Source organism: Hylobates moloch, unplaced genomic scaffold, assembly GCF_009828535.3.
Source record: "Hylobates moloch isolate HMO894 unplaced genomic scaffold, HMol_V3 SCAFFOLD_9, whole genome shotgun sequence".
Taxonomy (NCBI): domain Eukaryota; kingdom Metazoa; phylum Chordata; class Mammalia; order Primates; family Hylobatidae; genus Hylobates; species Hylobates moloch.
In genome coordinates, this window is record NW_026652284.1 from 100,140,674 (window position 1) to 100,161,929 (window position 21,256).

General features: G+C 42.4%; 1 protein-coding gene across 1 annotated transcript in view; it reads left to right on the plus strand.

The window, feature by feature from the left end:
- DEPTOR (DEP domain containing MTOR interacting protein) overlaps positions 1 to 21,256 on the plus strand; it is a 193,111-nt gene that overhangs the window by 33,632 nt on the left and 138,223 nt on the right. The window contains exon 2 of the mRNA XM_032760338.2: positions 20,137 to 20,315. Within this exon, the coding sequence (XP_032616229.1) occupies positions 20,137 to 20,315 (179 nt within the window). The remainder of the gene's footprint in view (positions 1 to 20,136; positions 20,316 to 21,256) is intronic.

The window sequence follows — 21,256 nt, forward strand, 5'->3', positions numbered from 1 at the left end:
GTTTGTCGTATTGGCTTTGCTTCCTAGCATTTCACACAATAACAAATGCTAGGATGGAAAGATATTGAAGACAGGTGCAGTAGCGTGATTATGTTAAATTGAGAAAAGACTTTCAAAGGCTGTCTAGAATCTTAATGATTTCCAAAGGGTCCTCTTTCAGCTTCCCTACCTTGCCTCTGGTAGCCTAATTAATAGAGTGTGACTTTTTAGTTCTTGCCAAGTGCCACCCCAGTTCAAATGACAGCTGTCAGGAGAATGTGACAGATAACTGATGAAGTCTTTAGTTACATAGCTATCTTTAGAAGACACTGTCTTTGGCTTAATGAGTGCTGTATTTTATAAGTAGCCACAGGTGTTTGGCACCCTGTCGGCATTCTTGGGACTCTAAATAGAGTTAAGTTTTCCGTCTTTATATAGGCATCAGCAGGCTTTGAACACCTGCCCATCTACCATAGCAAAGTAGAAAGTTACAGAGAGAAAACAGAGCCTTTAGGGTGGCATGAAAGGTGTAAATATGCAAATTAACTCTACAGATAAAACCATTAATGTAAACAATTGCAAACCATGCAGAAATATTAATAAGACTAAATATACTCTTTAAAATATGAGTCTTGATGAGTGAAAAATCTTAAGTTCTAGGTTCTGTATGTGGCCTTGCCACTTACAAATTATTCATAACCAATTCCAATCACCAGAAGTGAACCTTCTTCTCATCTACAGACAGGGGTTAATCATCTCTTAACTAGGTTATATGCTTGTTTGCCAAATCAAGTTTTTGCAAATGAGATGCAGTATGTAGAGGTAACTTATAAGCCATAATGTGCTGAGCACATGAAATTTGGATTTATTATTATGTAGAACCTCATTAGGTATCAAATATATAGAACACTGGATAATCTGGAGCTACCACCTAAAGTCTCACTCACACCTGATACAAATTTCCACTTGGCTGTTGATAATGGCTTTGGCGCCTCTTGTATTTTTTTCTGATCCTCAAACTGTTTGAGTGACCTGGAGATCTAGATAGAGGTGTATGTAGATATATGAAATTGTATCTACCAAAGCCTCATCATATACAGGCATATACCAAGAGTATTCAGGGGCTACACTGGGAAACAGGTAGTCTGAAAATTTGACTCTAAGTATATAGAACACCTGCAAAAGTCAGAGCACCTATGTTAAGAAAGCAAAAATGCAAACCTGGCATAAGCCAATATACAGATTACCAGAAGGTGCTTTTCACTGGCTGTGTCTAACAGACCTATAGAAAAGAAGATTTTCATGAGGGTGGTATCAGATATGTGAAATAGCATTTTATTATGCAGCCCTGGGAAACATTTTTGTTTTCTACATTGTCAGTAGTGAAATATAAATTTTTAGGGTTTTTGAATTTTTTTTCAGGCCTTTTTTTTTATTTTTTATTTTTTTGAGACAGAGTCTCGCTCTGTCACCCAGGCTGGAGTGCAATGGCACGATCTCGGCTCACTACAACCTCCGCCTCCAGGGTTCAAACAATTCTCCTGCCTCAGCCTCCCTAGTAGCTGAGATTATAGGTGCCCGGCTAAGTTTTGTATTTTCAATAGAGACAGGGTTTCACCATGTTGGCCAGGCTGGTCTTGAACTCCTGACCGCAAGTGATCCACCCGTCTCAACCTCACAAAGTGCTGGGATTACAGGTGTGAGCCACTGTGCCCAGCCCGCAGGCTTCATTTTAACTCACATTCTGTTAGACATAAAAAGAAATCACAGTACCAAGTGTATTTGATGTCTGCACTGAGTACCAAAGATGGCCTAAACATTTGACTACGTGAGTTAATGATGAGTAAGAGATAGTTAACCCCCAAAATGCTTAATGTGGAGTGGTTTGGGATCATTTGTGACTTTTTCGTTTCCTAGAGGTGTGTGTGTGTTTGTGTGTGTATGTTTCCATCACTGCGTCTGAGATTTTCAGTATTCAGCATTTTTGGTGGGTGCCGTTTTATCTTTTCAACACAGCAGAGCTGCCTCTGCCCATTGCCTCACAGGACTTTAGTGAACATGAGCACCTTCAGTGTTGGCTCTTTATCTTTGGGACTGACCAGATACCGTGGCCTTCTATCAATTTCCCTGCTAGCTAATGCTCTGACTTCTTTGCTCAGCTGTCCATTGTCTCCTGGAGTGCCCTGTGAACGAGCCTGAGCTACACCTATCCAGACCTGCCTGGATCCTGACAGCAGACAGAGCTTCAGCCAACAGCCAGGACTGTGCTATGTACACACATTCTTTTTTTTTTTTTTTTTTTTTTTTTTTTGAGACGGAGTTTCGCTCTTGTCACCCTGGCTGGAGTGCATGGGCGTGATCTTGGCTCATCGCAACCTCCGCCTCCCCGGTTCAAGTGATTCCCCTGCCTCAGCCTCCCAAGCAGCTGGGATTACAGGCATGCACCACCATGCCTGGCTAATTTTGTATTTTTAGTAGAGACAGAGTTTCACCACGTTGGTCACGCTGGTCTTGAATTCCCGACCTCAGGTGATCCGCCCACCTCAGCCTCCCAAAGTGCTGGGATTACAGGCCTGAGCCACCACACCCGGCCCCTGCTGTGTACACATTCTGTGAAGAATAACAGGTTCCTTCCTGAAGGAAGGGTTATGTAACATTTCTTATCCAGCGGAACTAAACACACACATGGGTAGTCCAAATACTTCTTCATATTAATAGAAAGGTGATGGCAGAAACATTCTGAAGTCCTTCCCTTCCATGGACATGACAGCTATCAACACAGCTATCAAAGGACCCCACACTAGAGGCTCAAGGTTTGCGTTCTGTACTACACTGTGGTTTCTTTCTGTCCAGCCTTGAAACAAAGATGAAAATCCAAACCTTTATACTCATGGAGTATCATTTACCCTAAGCCCTGTCCCACACACTTTGGGAAATATGAAAGAAGGATGATAGTTTTTTACTCATCAAATTTGTAGTATAATTGAAGAGAATTAGTGCAAATAAGATTAAAGTAATACAAAATATTATATAGGTAAACATGAGCGTTTTAGAAAGTAGATCATATCTGTTGGAGGAAAGAACGCATCATGGAAGACGGCTGAGGCATTTGAGTTTGGTGGATAAATAGGAAAAGAGGGAGAGCATATTCTGAAAAGGGAGTAGCCTAAATATAGGGAAGAGGCAGAAAAGAAGGATTGGGCTAAAATTGGAAGAGGAAAATAATGTTGGATAGATTGAGTTTTAACATATTAAGGAAATTTGACTGGCATACACGCACACAATTCCCTAACATATAGAATACAACATTTCCATATGGAGGAAACAACACCTGTTTCAGTTACATAATCCTTGAACTCCAGAAACCGGGCCAGCATGAACAGTTGTTTAAGCTATGCCAGGTATGCAGTTGGGAATCAATAAATGTGTTTCATTTGAGAAATTTTTGCAAGCCCCTTAACTGCAAGCTGCCTCCGTGATAGCTGTGGATGTTCCTGAGAACACTTCTGAAGATTTGAAATATTTTTAAATCCAGAAAAACCTTGTCTATTCTCAAGTTATAGACGTGCAACACTCAAAGCCTGTGGCACTTTGGCAGCCTCAGCGTCTGTCCTGTGAACTGAAAATAGATGGTCATAACCCTAGACAGTGTTTGTACAGCATGCTTAGCACAAGATTCACTTTAATGTGTTCACCCTTGTTTGGAAGCCCAAAGGAAATGAGATTTGCTGTTTTGTGCTCCCTGGCCTTGTGGCTTACGGTAGATCTTTTCAGTACAAAATGTGCCCAACACAGTTGATTCTATTTTGATCTTGTGTGTGAGGATGTATCCTAGAGGCTGTCAACCTAAAATAATAAAAAGGATCAGAATCTAGTTTTGTTTTTTTGTTTTTGTTTTGTTTTTTGTTTGTTTGTTTTTGAGATGGAGTCTTGCTCTGTTGCCCCGGCTGGAGTGCAGTGACCTGATCTTGGCTCACTGTAAACTCCACCTCCTGGGTTCAAGAGATTTTCCCTCCTCAGCCTCCTGAGTAGTTGGGATTACAGGCGCCCACCACCACACCCAGCCAATTTTTGTATTTTTAGTAGAGATGGAGTTTCACCCGGTTGGCTAGGCTGGTCTTGTACTCCTGACCTCAAGTGATCTGCCTGCCTTGGCCTCCCAAAGTGCTGGGATTATAGGCATGAGCCACTGCACCTGGCCAGCATCTAGTTTAAAGAGTGTTTATTCAAGCTCAAAGTTTGAGGACTGCAGCACCAGGCACTTCCAAGTTGCACTGGGGAGTGGTCTGGAAAACAAAAGAGAGGTTCACATTTTTAAAGAAAAAAGAGGACAAACTAAAAGAGGGGGCAATGACAAAAGTTGTTCATCAGGAATTTTCACTGGTTTACAGAAATAACATTGATTGGTGATTGGCTGTACATTGTTGAACTACAGGGTGTATGGCATTTTATGGCTACTTAGTGTCAGTGTATAGCCCACAAAGTAAGTGTCTTCAAGAGGTAATTATTTAGCTCAAGTGACAGTGGGATGTGACTACTGTTACCTTTTAAATGTCTTTCTAAGCCTGATAATTTAAAGGGGCTCATATTCCTCAGATAAAAGGTTTTTATTTCTCAACGTTCATCAAGGTGTCCATAAAAACCTGAGAAGTTTGAGTTGAGAGACTTTAGAGATAAATCCAGTCAGTTTCCTCAGGAAGCTGAGGTCTTAGTTGGGTGAGAGATCTCCGCAGGCCACGTTACCTAAAGCAGCAATGCATACTCTTCAGTTAGGTGTCCTGACTTCTAGAGACAACACAGGCCCTGGCTTCTGTTGTTCCATCGAGGCTTGGACAATTGTCAAGTTGCCTTACCATTCCCTAGCGTCACCTCTGTGTATCCTTTCCTATCAGCGGGACAAGCCCTCCTGCTTTTCCTTCTAAATCATGAGGCTTCCTAGTTTAAATTTCTTCCCCATCAAAATGGGAATGGCTTTAATACCTACCCAGCCTTCTTTTCTTTTTTCTTTTCTTTTCTTTTTTTTTTCTTTTTCTTTCTTTTTTTTTTTTTTTTTTTTTGAGAAGTCTCACTCTCACCCAGGCTGGAGTGCAGTGGCACGATCTTGGCTCACTGCAACCTCCACCTCCTGAGTTCAAGCGATTCTCCTGCCTCAGCCTCCCAAGTAGCTGGTATGACAGGTGAGTGCCACCACGCCTGTCTAATTTTTGTATTTTTAGTAGAGACAAGGTTTTGCCATGTTGCCCAGGCTGGTCTCAAACTCCTGACCTCAGGTGATCTGTCCACCTTGGCCTCCCAAAGTGCTGGAATTACAGACATAAGCCACCGCGCCCACCCTCTTATTTATTTCATAATGCAATGTTGGCTCTGTTTCATTCCAACCCCACTGGGTTTGCAAAGTGTGGTCCCTAATCAGTATCATCAGCATCACCCAAGCCTTTTTTTTTCTTTTTTGAGATGAAGTCTTGCTCTGTTGCCCAGGCTGGAGTGCAGTGGCACGATCTTGGCTCACTGCAACCTCCGCCTCCCGGGTTCAAGTGATTCTACTGCCTCAGCCTCCCTAGTAGCTGGGATTACAGGTGCTTGCCACCATGCGAGGCTAATTTTGGTACTTTTAGTAGAGACGGGGTTTCACCATGTTGGCCAGGCTGGTCTGGAAATCTTGACCTCAGGTGATCCGCCTGCCTGGGCCTTCCAAAGTGCTGGGCTTGCCAATCCCCCAAGCACTTTTGAAAAATGCAAATCCTTGGGCCCACCCCAAACCTATTGAATTACAAACCACAGGAGGTGGGGCTCAGCCTTCTGTGTTTTACAAGCCCTTCAGGTGATTCTAAAACACAGTCTATTTTTGAGAATTACTGCTCTCACCTTCTCTGACTGTAATAGTTGCAGCAGTCTGCAGATTACTTGGTGTGTATTTTTTATATTCCATGAGGGGGTGTATATTGGGCAATATTATTATTATTTTTGAGATGGAGTCTCGCCCTGTCACCAGGCTGGAGGGCAGTGGCGCGATCTCAGCTCACCGCAGCCTCTGCCTCCTGAGTTCAAGCAATTCTCCTGCCTCAGCCTCCCGAATGGCTGGGCATACAGCCACGTGCCACCACACTCAGCTAATTTTTAATTTTTTAGTAGAGGCGGGTTTCACCTTGTTGGCCAGGATGGTCTTGATCTCTTGACCTCGTGATCTGCCTGCCTCGGCCTCTCGAAGTGCTGGGCTTACAGGCATGAGCCACCACGCCTGGCCTATTTTAGTTATTATTTAAATAATATTTTTATATTTGATCTTTCTATATATTTTGTCTTTGTCTAAAATTGTCCTTGACACCGTTTCTTCTCAGGGAAGAAGTTTTCAGTTTCCAGGACTAAACATTTCATGGCAATGCAGTGTCTTTCTCAAGAGTGAGTATAATCTGGGTGTTTCCAGAAATGACTTGCAGGGCTGTCACAAACAGATTCTAGGCTAGCTCTCTCATTAGCGGTCCACTCTTGGTTAAAGCACTAGATTAGCAACTTCTGTTTCCACAGTGGCACTCAACCAATATTCTGGTAGCAGTCAGGAGGTCAAGGTTTAAGTCTTATCTGGGAAAAGAGGCAAGTTACCTAAGTTCTGTAAGTCTCCGTTTTTCCAGCTGTAAAACAGTGATATTGGCAAGGACTTGAACTAGATTGCCTGACTTTTCTTTCCAGTTAAGACAATTCAGTGATTTTGGTTATCAGTTAGGTTGATACCATAGAAGAGATGAGGTTGATTCCAGCAAACCTCGCAGTAAGGAGTGGCCAAGCACTCTCTCACCTGGACTTTTCTCTGCTTTGACTTACCACTCCACCAGAAGGGCTCTCTTTCTAATCCTTTAACAAAAGAGAACAGCCAAGTCTCTCCAATAGTTGCCAATCAATTGTTCCTTGATTCAGGACTTCATTTGTTAAAAAAAAAAAAAAAAAAAAAAAAGCTGAAATGCTACTTAGTGGCCTCTTGATGGCACTTCTGGCAAAATCTGACTCTCGTTTAATCCTCTCAATAACCCTATGAGACATACATACTCTATCATTCCCATTTTACAGATAAGAAAGTGAAGGCACTGAGAAGTTGAATGCTTTGTCCAAAGTTACACAGTGAATAACGGGTGGACGCTGGAGTGCAGTGGCGGGATCTCAGCTCACTGCAACCTCCACCTTCTGGGTTCAAGCGATTCTCCTGCCTTAGTCTCCCAAGTAGCTGGGATTACAGGCACATGCCACCAGGCTAGGCTAATTTTTGTTTTCTCGTGTTTTTTTTTTTTTTTTTTAGAGATGGGGGTTTCACCATGTTGGCCAGGGTGGTCTGAAACCCCAGACCTCAAGTGATCCACCCACCTGGGCCTCCCAAAATGCTGGGATTACAGGCACGAGCCATGGTGCCCAGCCAAGAGGGATATTATAAGGCTCAGCTCTGATAGTGTATTATGGCACCATTCAGATGTAAGGTATTACTGTTACTATGTCTGCTGTCCACCAAAGAAAAAGTTAAGCTTTTAAAGAATTAAAGTTAGTTTTATTTGGAAGGCTTACTGAGGACTATAGACAGGGGTCAGCAGCTCAGGAGCAGCCCTTTAGAAAGGTTCTATTGAACTGCCCCAGCACAGTATTTCAGCCCATTGCTTATATACAGGTGGTGGAGGTTCAGTACATGCAAAATCACATCAGACTTGTTCAGAAATTACATTAAGCTGAATCACATCAAGGTTTGGATGTAAGAGTACATCTGGTTGTAGAATACAGAGGCATAATTACTAACCCCTTCAGATGTTATCTTATGGGTAGGAAAAGGCAAGGACTAGAGTCCTTTATCATTTATTTATTTATTTGGTTGTTTGTTTGTTTGAGACAGGGTCTGGATTTATCACCCAGGCTGAGGCGTGTGCCGCCACACCCAGCTAATTTTTTTATTTTTGTTGCTAGAGATGGGGTTTCACCATGTTGCCAAGGCTGGTCTCGTACTCTTGTGTTTAAGCAATCTTGACAGCCTTGGCCTCCAAAGTGCTGGGATTATAGGCGTGAGCCATGGTGTGGGGCCTCATTTATCTTTTAAAGTGTACAGTGACTCTGGCAAGAGACCTAGGGGGCTGTGTGCTCTATCCTGTTTTGTCTTCAAAGTATCTTTCTAGAGAGCTACACGTTATTAGAGTCAAGGAATTTGTGAAATTATGTTGGAAACAGAAATGAGCAAACATGCCCTCTTATATGTGTTACATTGTCTCACTCTGCTAATAATCCATGTTGATTTCAAAGACAGTACATGATATATGAGATTCAGAATGAAACATGCTTCCTTCCTTGTGGGAAAAAGAAAGAGATCAGATTGTTACTGTGTCTGTGTAGAAAGAAGTAGACATAGGAGACTCCATTTTGTTCTGTAATCTGTAACCTTACCCCCAACCCTGTGCTCCCTGAAACATGTGCTGTGTCAACTCAGGGTTAAATGTATTAAGGGCTGTACAAGATGTGCTTTGTTAAACAAATGCTTGAAGGCAGCATGCTCCTTAAGAGTCATCACCACTCCCTAATCTCAAGTACCCAGAGACACAAAACACTGCGGAAGGCCGCAGGGACCTCTGCCTAGGAAAGCCAGGTATTGTCCAAGGTTTCTCCCCATGTGATAGTCTGAAATATGGCCTCGTGGGAAGGGAAAGATCTGACCATCCCCCAGCCCAGCACCCGTAAAGGGTCTGTGCTGAGGAGGATTAGTAAAAGAGGAAGGAACGCCTCTTTGCAGTTGAGACAGGAGGAAGGTATCTGTCTCCTGCCCGTCCCTGGGCAATGGAATGTCTCCCTGTAAAACCCGATTGTATATTCCATCTACTGAGATAGGGGAAAACCGCCTTAGGGTGGAGGTGGGACAGGCGGGCAGCAATACTTCTCTTTAAGGCATTGAGATGTTTATGTGTATACATATCTAAAGCACAGCACTTAATTCTTTACCTTGTTTATGATGCAGAGACCTTTATTCACGTGTTTACCTGCTGACCCTCTCTCCACTATTATCCTATGATCCTGCCACATCCCCCTCTCTGAGAAACACCCAATAATGATCAATAAATATTAAGGGAACTCAGAGGCTGGCGTGGATCCTCTGTGTGCTGAACGCCGGTCTCCTGGGCCCCCTTTTTTCTTTCTCTATACTTTGTCTCTTTCTTTTCCAAGTCTCTCATTCCACCTAACGAGAAAAACCCACAGGTGCAGAGGGGCAATCCACCCCTTCACTTCCTGGGTGTGTTTATCCTCTCAATCCATTGCAGTGACAAGACACAGACGTTGCATAGAACTTTGCTTTGTATTAACTTGACATGAGTCCTGGAAGGGCTCTGTATGGGAGTTAGGACTCTGACTTGTTTTTTATTCACAGAGCCATTGCTACTGAAACATTTGGCATGGACCACCTTTATTTATTTATTTATTTATTTAGAGACAGATTTCACTCTTGTTGCCTGGGCTGGAGTGCAATGGCACGATCTCGGCTCACTGCAACCTCTGCCTCCCAAGTAGCTGGGATTACAGGCATGTGCCACCATGCCTGGCCAATTTTTTATTTTATTTATTTATTTATTTTTTGAGACGGAGTCTCGCTCTGTCACCAGGCTGGAGTGCAGTGGCACGATCTTGGCTCACTGCAACCTCCGCCTCCTGGGTTCAAGCGATTCTCCTGCCTCAGCCTCCCGAGTACCTGGGACTACAGGCACGTGCCACCATGCCCAGCTAATTTTTGTATTTTTGGTAGAGACGGGGTTTCACCATGTTGGCCAGGATGGTCTTGACCTTGTTATCTGCCCTCCTTGGCCTCCCAAAGTGCTGGGATTATAGGCGTGTGCCACCGTGCCCAGCCTAATTTTGTATTTTTAGTAGAGACGAGTTTCTCCATGTTGGTCAGGCTGGTCTCGAACTCCCAACCTCAGGTGATCTGCTTGCCTTGGCCTCCCAAAATGCTGGGACTACAGGCCTGAGCCACTGCGCCCGGCCATGGAACACCTTATGAAGTGGTTACTGCAGCTATTTGCATTGTGTGTGTGTGTGTGTGTGTGTGTGTGTGTGTTGTCCAAGACCAATTGCTTCTGGCTCTACAGAATCACCTGTGCTCTGTTTATATAAACCAGTTCTATTCTCTTTCCTTCTTATTTCTGTCTGTATTTGTTGTTTTGTTCTGATCAGGTTAGGAGAATTCAAGCATTTTCTTGAAGCAAAACTACATGAAATGTGTATTATGATCCCATTTCATGTAAAAAATATACAAATATAGCCATATGTGTACACGTACATAGAAGATTTCTGTAAGAATACATAGGCAGCTATTATATTAGGTTCCTTTGGAAAGTGGAGGTCGAGGAAAGCTTGAAACATATTTTTTGCACAGTAGGTAGAAACATATAGTGACCTTCTATGTCCCCATCTCCTAGCTTCAGCAGTGATCAGTTCATTGCCAGTTAACCCAGCTTTAATAATTGTTCATCTGAACCAAGAAAAGAGACTTTTAATTTTATTTTTATATATATTTGAATTATTTTCTACTGTGAGGATATATTATTTTGATAATTTAAAATCTGAATTAGAAAATAAGTTCAAACATTAAAAGGAAATGCAGTGTGTTATATTTCATTTTTCCTGTTTTTCTTTTTTTCTTTTAGACTCAGAGTCTTTCAAGGGTGTGTGATAAAGATTGACTTTCCCTGGGTTCTCAGATCCCCAAGGACAGATATTGGCTGTTGCAGAACATCTGGAAAGGAGGCTAGCTGTAGTTTAAAGCACATCTATGTCAGTACTGTTGCCCAAATCACAGGCTCACACTGTCAGCCCCACTATTTGGCTTGCTGTGTTTGTTAAACTGTTTACTTTGGCTGAGATTTATGACGCTGTTTTAAAATGAGAATATGTGGTTTCAATCTCCCCTTTGTTCCCCGAGTCCCACAATCTGCCACAGTTCTCTGCAAGCTATTTTTGAAAAACAATTTCTACATTTCTTATCAGATGGACAGTGATTTTGCAGGTATTATTAACACCCTGCACCCAGTAATGTTTGTTCTCTTAGGGCTGGAAGAGGAAATGGTCTGATGCAATTTCAGCAGCTGGTTAGCTGGACAGGAACAGAACATTACAGAATCACCTTGAATCTAAAGCCTGTGAACCAGCTGTCTGAGATGAATAATAGGAAGGTTTTTTTTTCTTAATTTATATTTCATAGCCAGTGGGATTGAAAATGCCGCTAAAATACAGATGGTCACTCTTCCCAATGGTTTAATGTGGAGTGATTGGGACTCTGTTGCTCAGAAAACTATTCTATCTATGCTTCCCACCATGCTGAATACATAATATGCACGAATTAACTTTCACATCAATGAGATTTCTATCTTCTACTATTTGCTACGCACTAGAATTGCAACCATAAATAAGCAACTCTCCTTTAGTATCCCCGATGTCATCTAGTTGTAATACAGTGCGATGAATGCTTTACTGTTGGTGCTAAAATACTGTGGGACAGTAGAGGAGAGAGAAGGCTGTTTTCTGGCTTTGGAAGGCTGGGAAAATGTTCACAGAGGAGATGCCCTTGAAAAGCTGACCCTTGAAGATAAGTCAAATGGTTTTGAATTATTGAAGGCAGGAAGAAGAAGCATTCTAAGCAGAGGCATGGAGGGTGATTAGCATGTTCAGAGGCTGAAGAAGAGTTCAGAATATTCAGAGTACAAAGCAGGAATGCATGTGTTTGGGAGGTGAGAGAGACAAGGAAGCTCAAGACGGAATCTAGCGTCAGGGTGGAAGGCCTCCTTAGCTCCTGGGTAGGTGAGGTTCTTTTGGATCCAGGGAGTTGAGTCCCACTCAGCCCCCTGAGGGGATTGGTAGTGTCTTGGTTATTATAGGAGTGCACATGGCTTGGAAGAGGAACTGGAAAACTCTAAGGATCTGAGGAACTCCTGCAACTTGTTCCTCTTGCATCCCTCATTTGCTGCTTCAGGGGCTTCCTGTTGCTTTCTTGACTTCTCTGTGCTGCCCCCACTCCCCTCTCCTTCCTGATGGTCCAGTTTCCTCGATGAGTTTTAGCACTGAGTTTTTTTTTTTTTTTTTTTTTTTTTTTTGAGACAGGGTCTTGCTCGGTCACCTAGGCTGGAGAGTGCGGTGGTACAATCTCAGCTCACTGCATCCTCCACCTCCCGGGCTCAAGGGATCCTCCCACCTCAGCCGGCGTAGTAGCTGGGACTAAAGGCATGTGCCACCACACCCAGCTAATTTTTGTATTTTTAGTAGAGATGGGGTTTCACCATATTTTTTTTTTTTTTTTTTTTTTTAGACGGTTTTTTTTTTTTTTTTTTTTTTTTTTGAGACGGAGTCTCGCTCTGTTGCCCAGGCTGGAGTGCAGTGGCGCGATCTCGGCTCACTGCAGGCTCCGCCTCCCGGGTTCACGCCATTCTCCTGCCTCAGCCTCCCCAGTAGCTGGGACTACAGGCGCCCGCCACCACGCCCGGCTAATTTTTTTTCTATTTTTAGTAGAGACGGGGTTTCACCATGTTGGCCAGGATGGTCTCGATCTCATGACCTCGTGATCCGCCCGCCTCGGCCTCCCAAAGTGCTGGGATTACAGGCGTGAGCCACCGCACCCGGCCGGGGTTTCACCATATTGGCCAGGCTGGTCTTGAACTCCTGACCTCGGGCGATCCTCCCGCCTCGGCCTCCCAAAGTGCTGGGATTACAAGCGTGAGCCACCGCACCCAGCTGAAAAGAACATCATTTCTATTAGGGTCCTTATACATTCATTGGTTCACCAAGTATTAAGTATTTGCTCTGCCAGGCAAAACACATATGTGTGCAGTGTGAAAATTTTTATCTCTTTATTGGGATAGTTTTTATGGAATATACAATTTTCAAAGCTCATTTTTAGAAGTCTGTGTTTCTGACTACAAAAGAAAAAAGATAATAGCACAGTTCTTATAGATTTTAACCCCTGGTGACATGTTTAAAAATATTGAGTTCTAGGCTATATCCTGGATCCAGAATTATTTCCCCCTCATCATACTCAGTTTTCTTAAACATGGAAATGTACCAGGCCCCAGTGGGACAGTAGGAATAGTGTGTAGTGCTTCTCCCCTTCCACCCTTGCAGGGAATTGGTGGAAATCAGTAATGTTCAAGAATTAGCCCTAAGCTCAAGGGTCATAGAAGGATAGTAACTGAAAGGTTCTATTTTTTTTTTTTTTTTTTTGAAACTGGGTCTTGCTCTGTCACCCAGGCTGGAATGCAGTGGCATGATATCGGCTCACTGCAACCTCTGCCTTCTGGATTCAAGCAATTCTCCTGCCTCAGCCTCCCGAGTAGCTGGGACTACAGGCACACACCACCACACCCGGCTAATTATTTTGTAGTATTTAAAAATAAATAGGCTGGGTGCAGTAGCTCAGGCCTGTAATTCCCAGCACTTTGGAGGCCGAGGTGGGTGTATCACCTGAGGTCAGGCGTTTGAGACCAGCCTAGCCAACATGATGAAACCCCGTCTCTTCTAAAAATACAAAAAATTAGCTGGGCATGGTGGCGGGCACCTGTAATCCCCACTACTTGGGAGGCTGAAGCAGGAGAATTGCTTGAATCCAGGAGGTGGAGGTTGCAGTGAGCCAAGATTGCACCATTGCACTCCAGCCTGGGCAAGAAGAGTAAAACTCTGTCTCAAAAAAAAAAAAGATAAATACTATCTAATAATTCTTCTAGGTTGGAAAGTTTACAGGAGCTAAAACTTTTCTCTTGGCTCATAATATATTCCTCCTCCTACTATATATAACAAATTACATAGTAGCTTGTTCCACATTTTAATTTCTAAGTAAATTGGTCTTCATTATTCTTGGATTCCTGACAGACATCACATCTAAGAATTAATATTTTGCATTCTGCCACTCTGAGCATGTTAAACAAATTACTCAGTGTCGTTGTCACTGAATTAATTAGAAGGATTCATGGGATGACTTTAGTACACCCTACATAAACTTGTTTTTTTTTTTTAAGCTGGTGCTTAGTTTTTATTATTAATAATTACAGCTCTACATAGGTATCATTTGTGGTTTTAGAATTGACTGCCTCAGGGAGTTGTTATGAGGATTAATGCCTATAAAGCAGTTCAAACTGTCCCTAGCACATAGATGCATAAGATTATCTTCATTTTAAGCTCAGAAGTTGTAGAGTTACTGGCAGCACCAGGGTGAGAACCAAGTCTTTGTATTCCTATTCCCGTTTTTCTCATTATCCTCAGAACTGACATTTTAGGGTGAAATCTGTGATAGTCAGAAATGAACAAATCTGTGTGGAGTGGAAATGTAGCAGGCCCTGGTGGGACAGTAGGGATAGTGTGTAGTGCTTCTCCCCAGGAAGTACTTCAGACCCAGGAAGAGTTGGTGGGTCTGCACTTCCTGAAACACCAGCCCAGAACATGGGCCCGTTGTCAAAAGGAAGAACTGAACCTCATTGGCTTGCTGGGAAATACTCCTGCCACCTCTTTTGTTCTGAAGATCACCTAGGTCTTCCCTGGAGCTGTGTGCTGGAGGCTATTTTAGTTGGTTTTGTTTAGACTTATTATGTATATCGAGGTAATATTATAAATTAACTTAGTGGCTTAAAAAATCTCCATATCTATTAACTTCTATCTGCTGTATTTATTTATTTGTTTATTTATTTATTTATTTTTGAGATGAGGTCTCTCTGTGGTGCCCAGGCTGGAATGCAGTGGCATGATCTTGGCTCACTGCAACTTCTGCCTCCCAGGCTCAAGTGATGCTCCCACTTCAGCCTCCCAAGTAGCTGGGATTACAAGTGTGTGCCACAACACCCAGCTAATTTTTGTATTTTTGTAGAGACGGGGTTTTGCCATGTTGCCCAGGCTGGTTTGAACTCCTGAGGTCAAGTGATCCTCCTGCCTTGGCCTCCCAAAGTCCTGAGATTATACGTGTGAGCCACCATGCCCAGCCTATCTGCTTTAATTGCTTTTTCTTCTTTGTTTTATTGAAGTATTTTTTCAATAAGAATTTCATTCTTCAGCTATGTGATTTATTTGTCCTGACAGTTTATAATTTGCTTGATAAACTGTCTGATATCCATTTATTTTCCAAGATCTATATCTCCCTCTTCATAATCATTTTATCTTTGAGTCCTTATTTTCTTGACTTTATGTTCTTTTTAAATTGTTTTTAAATTTTTTATAGTTCAGACCACTTTAAGGAAATTGTCTGTTTCTTGAATTGTGTTTTCTTTCTTTTTTTTTTTTTTTTTTTTTGAGAATGAGTCTTGCTCTGTCGCCCAGGCTGGAGTGCAGTGGCGCAGTCTCGGCTCACTGCAAGCTCCGCCATTCTCCTGCCTCAGCCTCTCCGAGTAGCTGGGACTACAGGCGCCCGCCACCACGCCTGGCTAATTTTTTGTATTTTTAGTAGAGACAGGGTTTCACTGTGGTCTCGATCTCCTGACCTCGTGATCCGCCCGCCTCGGCCTCCCAAAGTGCTGGGATTACAAGTGTGAGCCACCGCTCCCGGCTGTGTTTTCTTTCAGACAGGGTTCTTCTTATCTACTGAATGCTTTTTCCCTTCCCTCTGTTTTTCCTTTCTTTTCTTTTTTCTTTCTTTCTTTTTTTTTTTTTTTGGTATTATTTATTTTTGCTTCACAGTATCACATAGCTGTTTGCTTTTTCCCATGATGTTTATGCTTAATGCAGATAGTTTTGTCCATGCTTTCAATCTGTCCGTACTCTATCTGTGCTCGGAAATAAAGGCAGGTGACATCTCCTTAAAACCTTCCTAAGTCATCTCAGAATGTCATTTTCCCCTCTGAGCTAAATTTGATAGCTAATTATTTGTTCCATTGTTTTACAGCTTAAGGGCTCCGGTGATGGAAGGAGAGAGTCTTGCTTCTGAGGTTTTGTTCAACTTCCTGTCCCAGGGTTCATTTCACATAGTCAGAGATGGATCCCACTGCTATGGAGGGATATTTTTGCCGCTGCAACGGTCCCCAAATTTATTATTGAGCTTGGGAGGCTTCACTGTTAGAGAAAAGGTCTAGTTCTTCATCTCCTTCGTTGCACCTATCTTTCCCCGACAGCCATTTCAACTGTCTCCTAATCAGAAGACAGAAAACTAAGTTATTTATGGGTGTTTTTTCTTCAAACTTTGGGGTTATTAATGAAAATTCTGAGGATTTCACTGACTTAGCAACAAGGCTTCTGGGTGGTGAGAGTCTACTTGCCTTACTTTGCCACTCTAAAATCTCCTGCTTATTTTTTTGGCTGCTACTTTATTTATGTTTTCATCTTTTCCCTTTATTCAAAAATTACAAAGCCTTTTTTTGGTCATTTCAATGGGTAGAGAGTATTTTAAGGCTAATCTACCCTATCAGTAATACAGGCCTAAATCACTTTATTATATCATGATTCCTTTTGCTTGTTTGTTTATTCATTTATTTTTATTTTATTATTTTTTCTTTCCAACTTTTATTTTTGTTTCAGGGAATTCACGTGCAGGTTTGTTACATGAATAAACTGCATGTTGCAGGGGTTTGGCGTACAGATTATTTCGCCACCCAGGTAATGGGCATAGTAGGCAATAGGTGGTTTTTGGGTCCTCACCCACCTCCCACCCTCCACACTCAAGTAGGCCCCTGTATTAGTCCATTCTCATGCTGCTAATAAAGGCATACCTGAGGCTAGGTAATTTATGAAAGAAAGAAGTTTAATGGACTGTCAGTTCCACGTGGCTGGGGAAGCCTCATAATTATGGCAGAAGGCAAAGGAAGATCAAAAGGACTTCTTACATGGCGGTGGGCAAGAAAACTTGTGCAGCGAAACTCCCATTTATAAAACCATCAAGGCTAGGTGTGGCGGCTCACGCCTGTAATCACAGCACTTTGGGAGGCCAAGGTGGGTGGATCACTTGAGGTCAGGGGTTCGAGACCAGCCTGGCCAATATGGCAAAACCCCGTATCTACTAAAAATACAAAACATAGCTGGGAGTGGTGGTGCACACCTGTAAGCCCCACTACTTGGGAGACTGAGGCAGGAGAATTACTTGAACACAGGAGGTGGAGACTGCAGTGAGCCGAGACTGCACCACTGCACTCCAGCCTGGGCAACAGAGTGAGACTCTGCCTCAAAAACAAAAACAAACAAACGAAAATAATAAAAACAACAACAACAAGAACAAAAAAAAAACCCATCAGATCTCGAGATGTATTCATTACCACATGAACAGTATGGGGAAAACTGCCCCATGATTCAATTATCTCCACCTGGCCCTGCCCTTGACACATGGGGATTATTACATTTCAAGGTGAAATTTGGGTGGGGGACACAGTCAAACCATTATCAGCCCCAGTGTCTATTGTTGCCTGTTTACTTTTTGTTTTGACACAGAGTTTTGCTCTGTTGCCCAGGCTGGAGTGCAGTGGTGCGGTCTCAGCTCACTGCAACCTCTGCCTCCCAGGTTCAAGCAATTCTCCTGCCTCAGCCTCCTGAGTAGCTGGGATTACAGGCGTGCACCACCATGCCTGGCTAATTTTTGTATTTGCAGTAGAGACGGGGTTTCACCATGTTGGCCAGGCTGGTCTCGACCTCCTGACCTCAAGTGATCCACCTGACTTGGCCTCCCAAAGTGCTAGGATTACAGGCATGAGCCACAATGCCCGGCCTGTTGTTCCCTTCTTGATGTCCATGTGTTCACAATGTTTAGCTCCCTTTTAGAAGAGAGAACATGTGGTACTGGTTTTCTGTTCCAGCATTAATTTGATTAGGATGCCAATTAAAAACATTTATGTAGTTAGGGTTTCTTTTTCTTTGTCTGGCTACTTCTGTTTGCTGGGTTTTTTTTTTTGTTTTTTGTTTGTTTGTTTGTTTTTAAATTATTTTCCTGAATATGAAGAAAGGGAGATTCTGTGCTTCGGTTTTACTCTACCAGCTTTACCAATTTATAATCTTTACAGTTCCCATTTCCTACCTGGTCCTTGGCAAACGAAGCCTAGTCTGGCTCCAAGCACATGGGTTGAAGTATCTTCTGGAATACTTAGATAAACATGATAATTCAGGTGCTCTAAAAAAATCACACAACTAGCTTTCCCTAGAAGAGGAAGCCCTAAGGACTCAAAGTGTCTTCTGGCATCAATGTAGGTTCCTTTCTTTTTTAGCATAAAACATTAATCCTAATGTACTAACCTTCGAGTTTAATAAAATATATCCCCCATAAGGTTGTCAGAAAATGCAGAGTGCCCACTAAAATTTGAATTATAGATACAGTATAATGAATTGTTTTTTTAAAGTAGAAGTAGGTCCCATGAAATATTTGGGTCATGCTTTTACTACACAATGGTTTGCTGTTTATCTGCAGTTCAAATTTAACTGGGTTTCCTGTCTGGTTTTTCCTTCCTAAACCTGGCAGCCCTACTCTATCACCACCATCTTATGAGAATGTTTTCTGGGTCTATTGGATACCTCTCCTTTAGTATTTTCCTGGTATCACTGATATCCTCATCTCTGTTACTAGTGGATTCATTGCTGTGTCCTTTCCTTAGCCAATCCTATAGTATGACTTGACTCTTAAGTTTTAGATAATATTCGCAGATGGTAGAACATTGTACAGTAAGTAAGCATCATTAACATTTATTCCCAATTAGTTAGCACTCAGCCAAAGGGCAGTAATAAAGCACATAAGATAGTCTTTGAGCAACCAAAATAGATGTCATAAATTCCATGCCCAAAATGCTCATTTTCTTTCTTCATAGATGTGCATATCAGGCTTTTGCTCAAAATATTTTAAATCCTAAATACTGACTACTTAGCAGACCATGGGCAGAACAGAAACAGCAGATTAGGGGAACTGCTTGAGTTTAGGAACAAGGACAACAGGTGCATATCACAGCAGGACAGGGGAAGGAGATAGGAGAATGAGAAACAGACCCTAGGAAGTTCTGGAACCACTGGTTGCAGAGTACATAGCTCTGGCCGTTTATGTGGTCTCTGAAGGTACCACTGTGGCAACATTTCGTGCCATGGAGCCGCAAGCTAGCATTCAGCTCAAGGGTGTATTGGGACAATATTGGTATTAGTAACAGATACCTGAATAAGCTCACTAAAGCACAGGGAATGTATCGATTCATATAATTTAAACCCAGGTTAGGTGGCTTCATGAACTGTTGAATTCAGGTGCTCAAATAGGGTTGTTTGTAATCTCTCTGTCTCTCTCTTTTATCTCTATCTCTTTATCTATCTGGTCCACTTTCCTCTGTGTTGTATTTCTTTCCAGGCAGGTTCTTCCTTTATGATGGCAAGATTGGCTAGTAGTAGCTCAAGACGCATATATACATATATATCTATTATATATATATATAAATATGTATATTATATATATTTTAAGACGGAGTTTCACTCTTGTTGCCTAGGCTGGAGTGCAATGGCACGATCTCAGCTCACTGCAACCTCCACCTCCCAGGTTCAAGCGATTCTCCTGCCTCAGCCCCTTGAGTAGCTGGGATTACAAGCACCTGCTACCACACCTGGCTAATTTTTGTATTTTTAGTAGAGATGGGTTTTCACCATGTTGGCCAGGGTGGTCTCAAACTCCTGACCTCAAGTGATCCTCCTGCCTCGGCATCCCAAAGTGCTGGGATTACAGATGTGAGCCACCACACCCTGATGTTTGTCTCTAGTGCCTAGAAGTACCTAACAGGCAGGTAGTAGACATTCATTAATATTTGTTATATGAATGAATGACTACAAGTAGGGTGGGCCCTGAACAATTTGTGATAAAGAGGGTGCACTTTGTTTCAGCACATTTCTAGGGTTTTTGTTTGCTGGTTGAAACAATAACCCCACTGGCGAGAGAAAAAGCAGGGAGTGAGGCAGAGTAGGAGATGGAGAGCTTTTCTCACTCTCAGGAGTGGCAGGAGGGTTCTGGGTTGGCTGTGATTGTTTCACCCTCATATTTACCTCTGTCGTCTAGATCAGAGGCTGGAGTCACTTTCTGGAGCCTTTGAGCTCTGACAGTATGGAAATCACCAAGTGAGCTAAAGATATTCAATGACACTCTCATGCCTTTAGAACTTCTGTTATGTTATTACTCTCTGGGATTGGTTTAATAATTTGTGCTGTCATCAAAATTTCCAAAGTAATTGCTAATTTTTCTTTCAGCCTCAGGCTGCATGAAGAAAAGGTTATTAAAGATAGACGTCATCATCTCAAGACCTACCCAAACTGTTTTGTCGCAAAAGAACTGATTGACTGGCTGATTGAACACAAAGAGGCTTCCGACAGAGAGACGGCAATTAAACTCATGCAGAAATTAGCAGACAGGGGCATTATTCACCATGGTGAGTGAGGTGGCGAGTCAAGGTGACTTGAGAGAAATTGAAGGACTAAATCTTTTCATGAACATACCCACTTAAGAAAGAAAACATTTTGCTTTATTTTATCTCCAGTGTACCTCTCTGATTGCATTTTCTTTCTCCCTGTAAGAGGCATTTGGGTTCTTTCTTTCTTTCTTTCCTTTTTTTTTTTTTTTTTTTTGTATTTTTAGTAGAGACCGGGTTTCACCCTATTGGTCAGGCTGGTCTTGAACTCCTGACTTTGGGTGATCTGCCCGCCTCAGCCTCCCAAAGTGCTGGGATTACAGGCGTGAGCCACTGTGCTCAGCCGGCATTTGGGTTATTTCTATGTACTGCTTTATACCTGTCTGTATATGCATCTTTAAGGAATGCATCATATTGTTTTAAAAGTTTTCTATCATTATGGAAGTGCATATTTATTCTTTTGCAACTTGATCAACACACTGTGAGCTTCATCCACATTGATAGTATATGTCTTATTTGTTATTTTTGCTGTTGCATAATACATATGTATTATTATGCCACTATACATTTTTCAGTGGGCATTTACATGGTTTTGAAGTTTCTGCTGTTACTCTCAGTGGGTTCAATGAAGATTCACCAACATGTCTTCTTGAAATCTCTCATCCTGGCCTCAACCTTTGCACATGCCATCGTTCTCTTGAAAACCCTTTCCCCTCATTTTTTGCCCAATTTCGATTCGTTCTTCAGGTCTCCACTTACATGCAAACTCTTCAGGGAAGCTTTCTTTTTCGAAAGCTGGGTCACTGTGTTCCTGGAGCACTGGGCACTCTTCCTTTGGGCTCCCATTGCACTCTCTCCTTACCTCTGTAGCCTTATCATACCATATTTCAATTACAGTTGACATTTCTCCTTACGTCACTAGATTTCACATTCTTTGAGGCTGATGCATGCCCCAATATGCT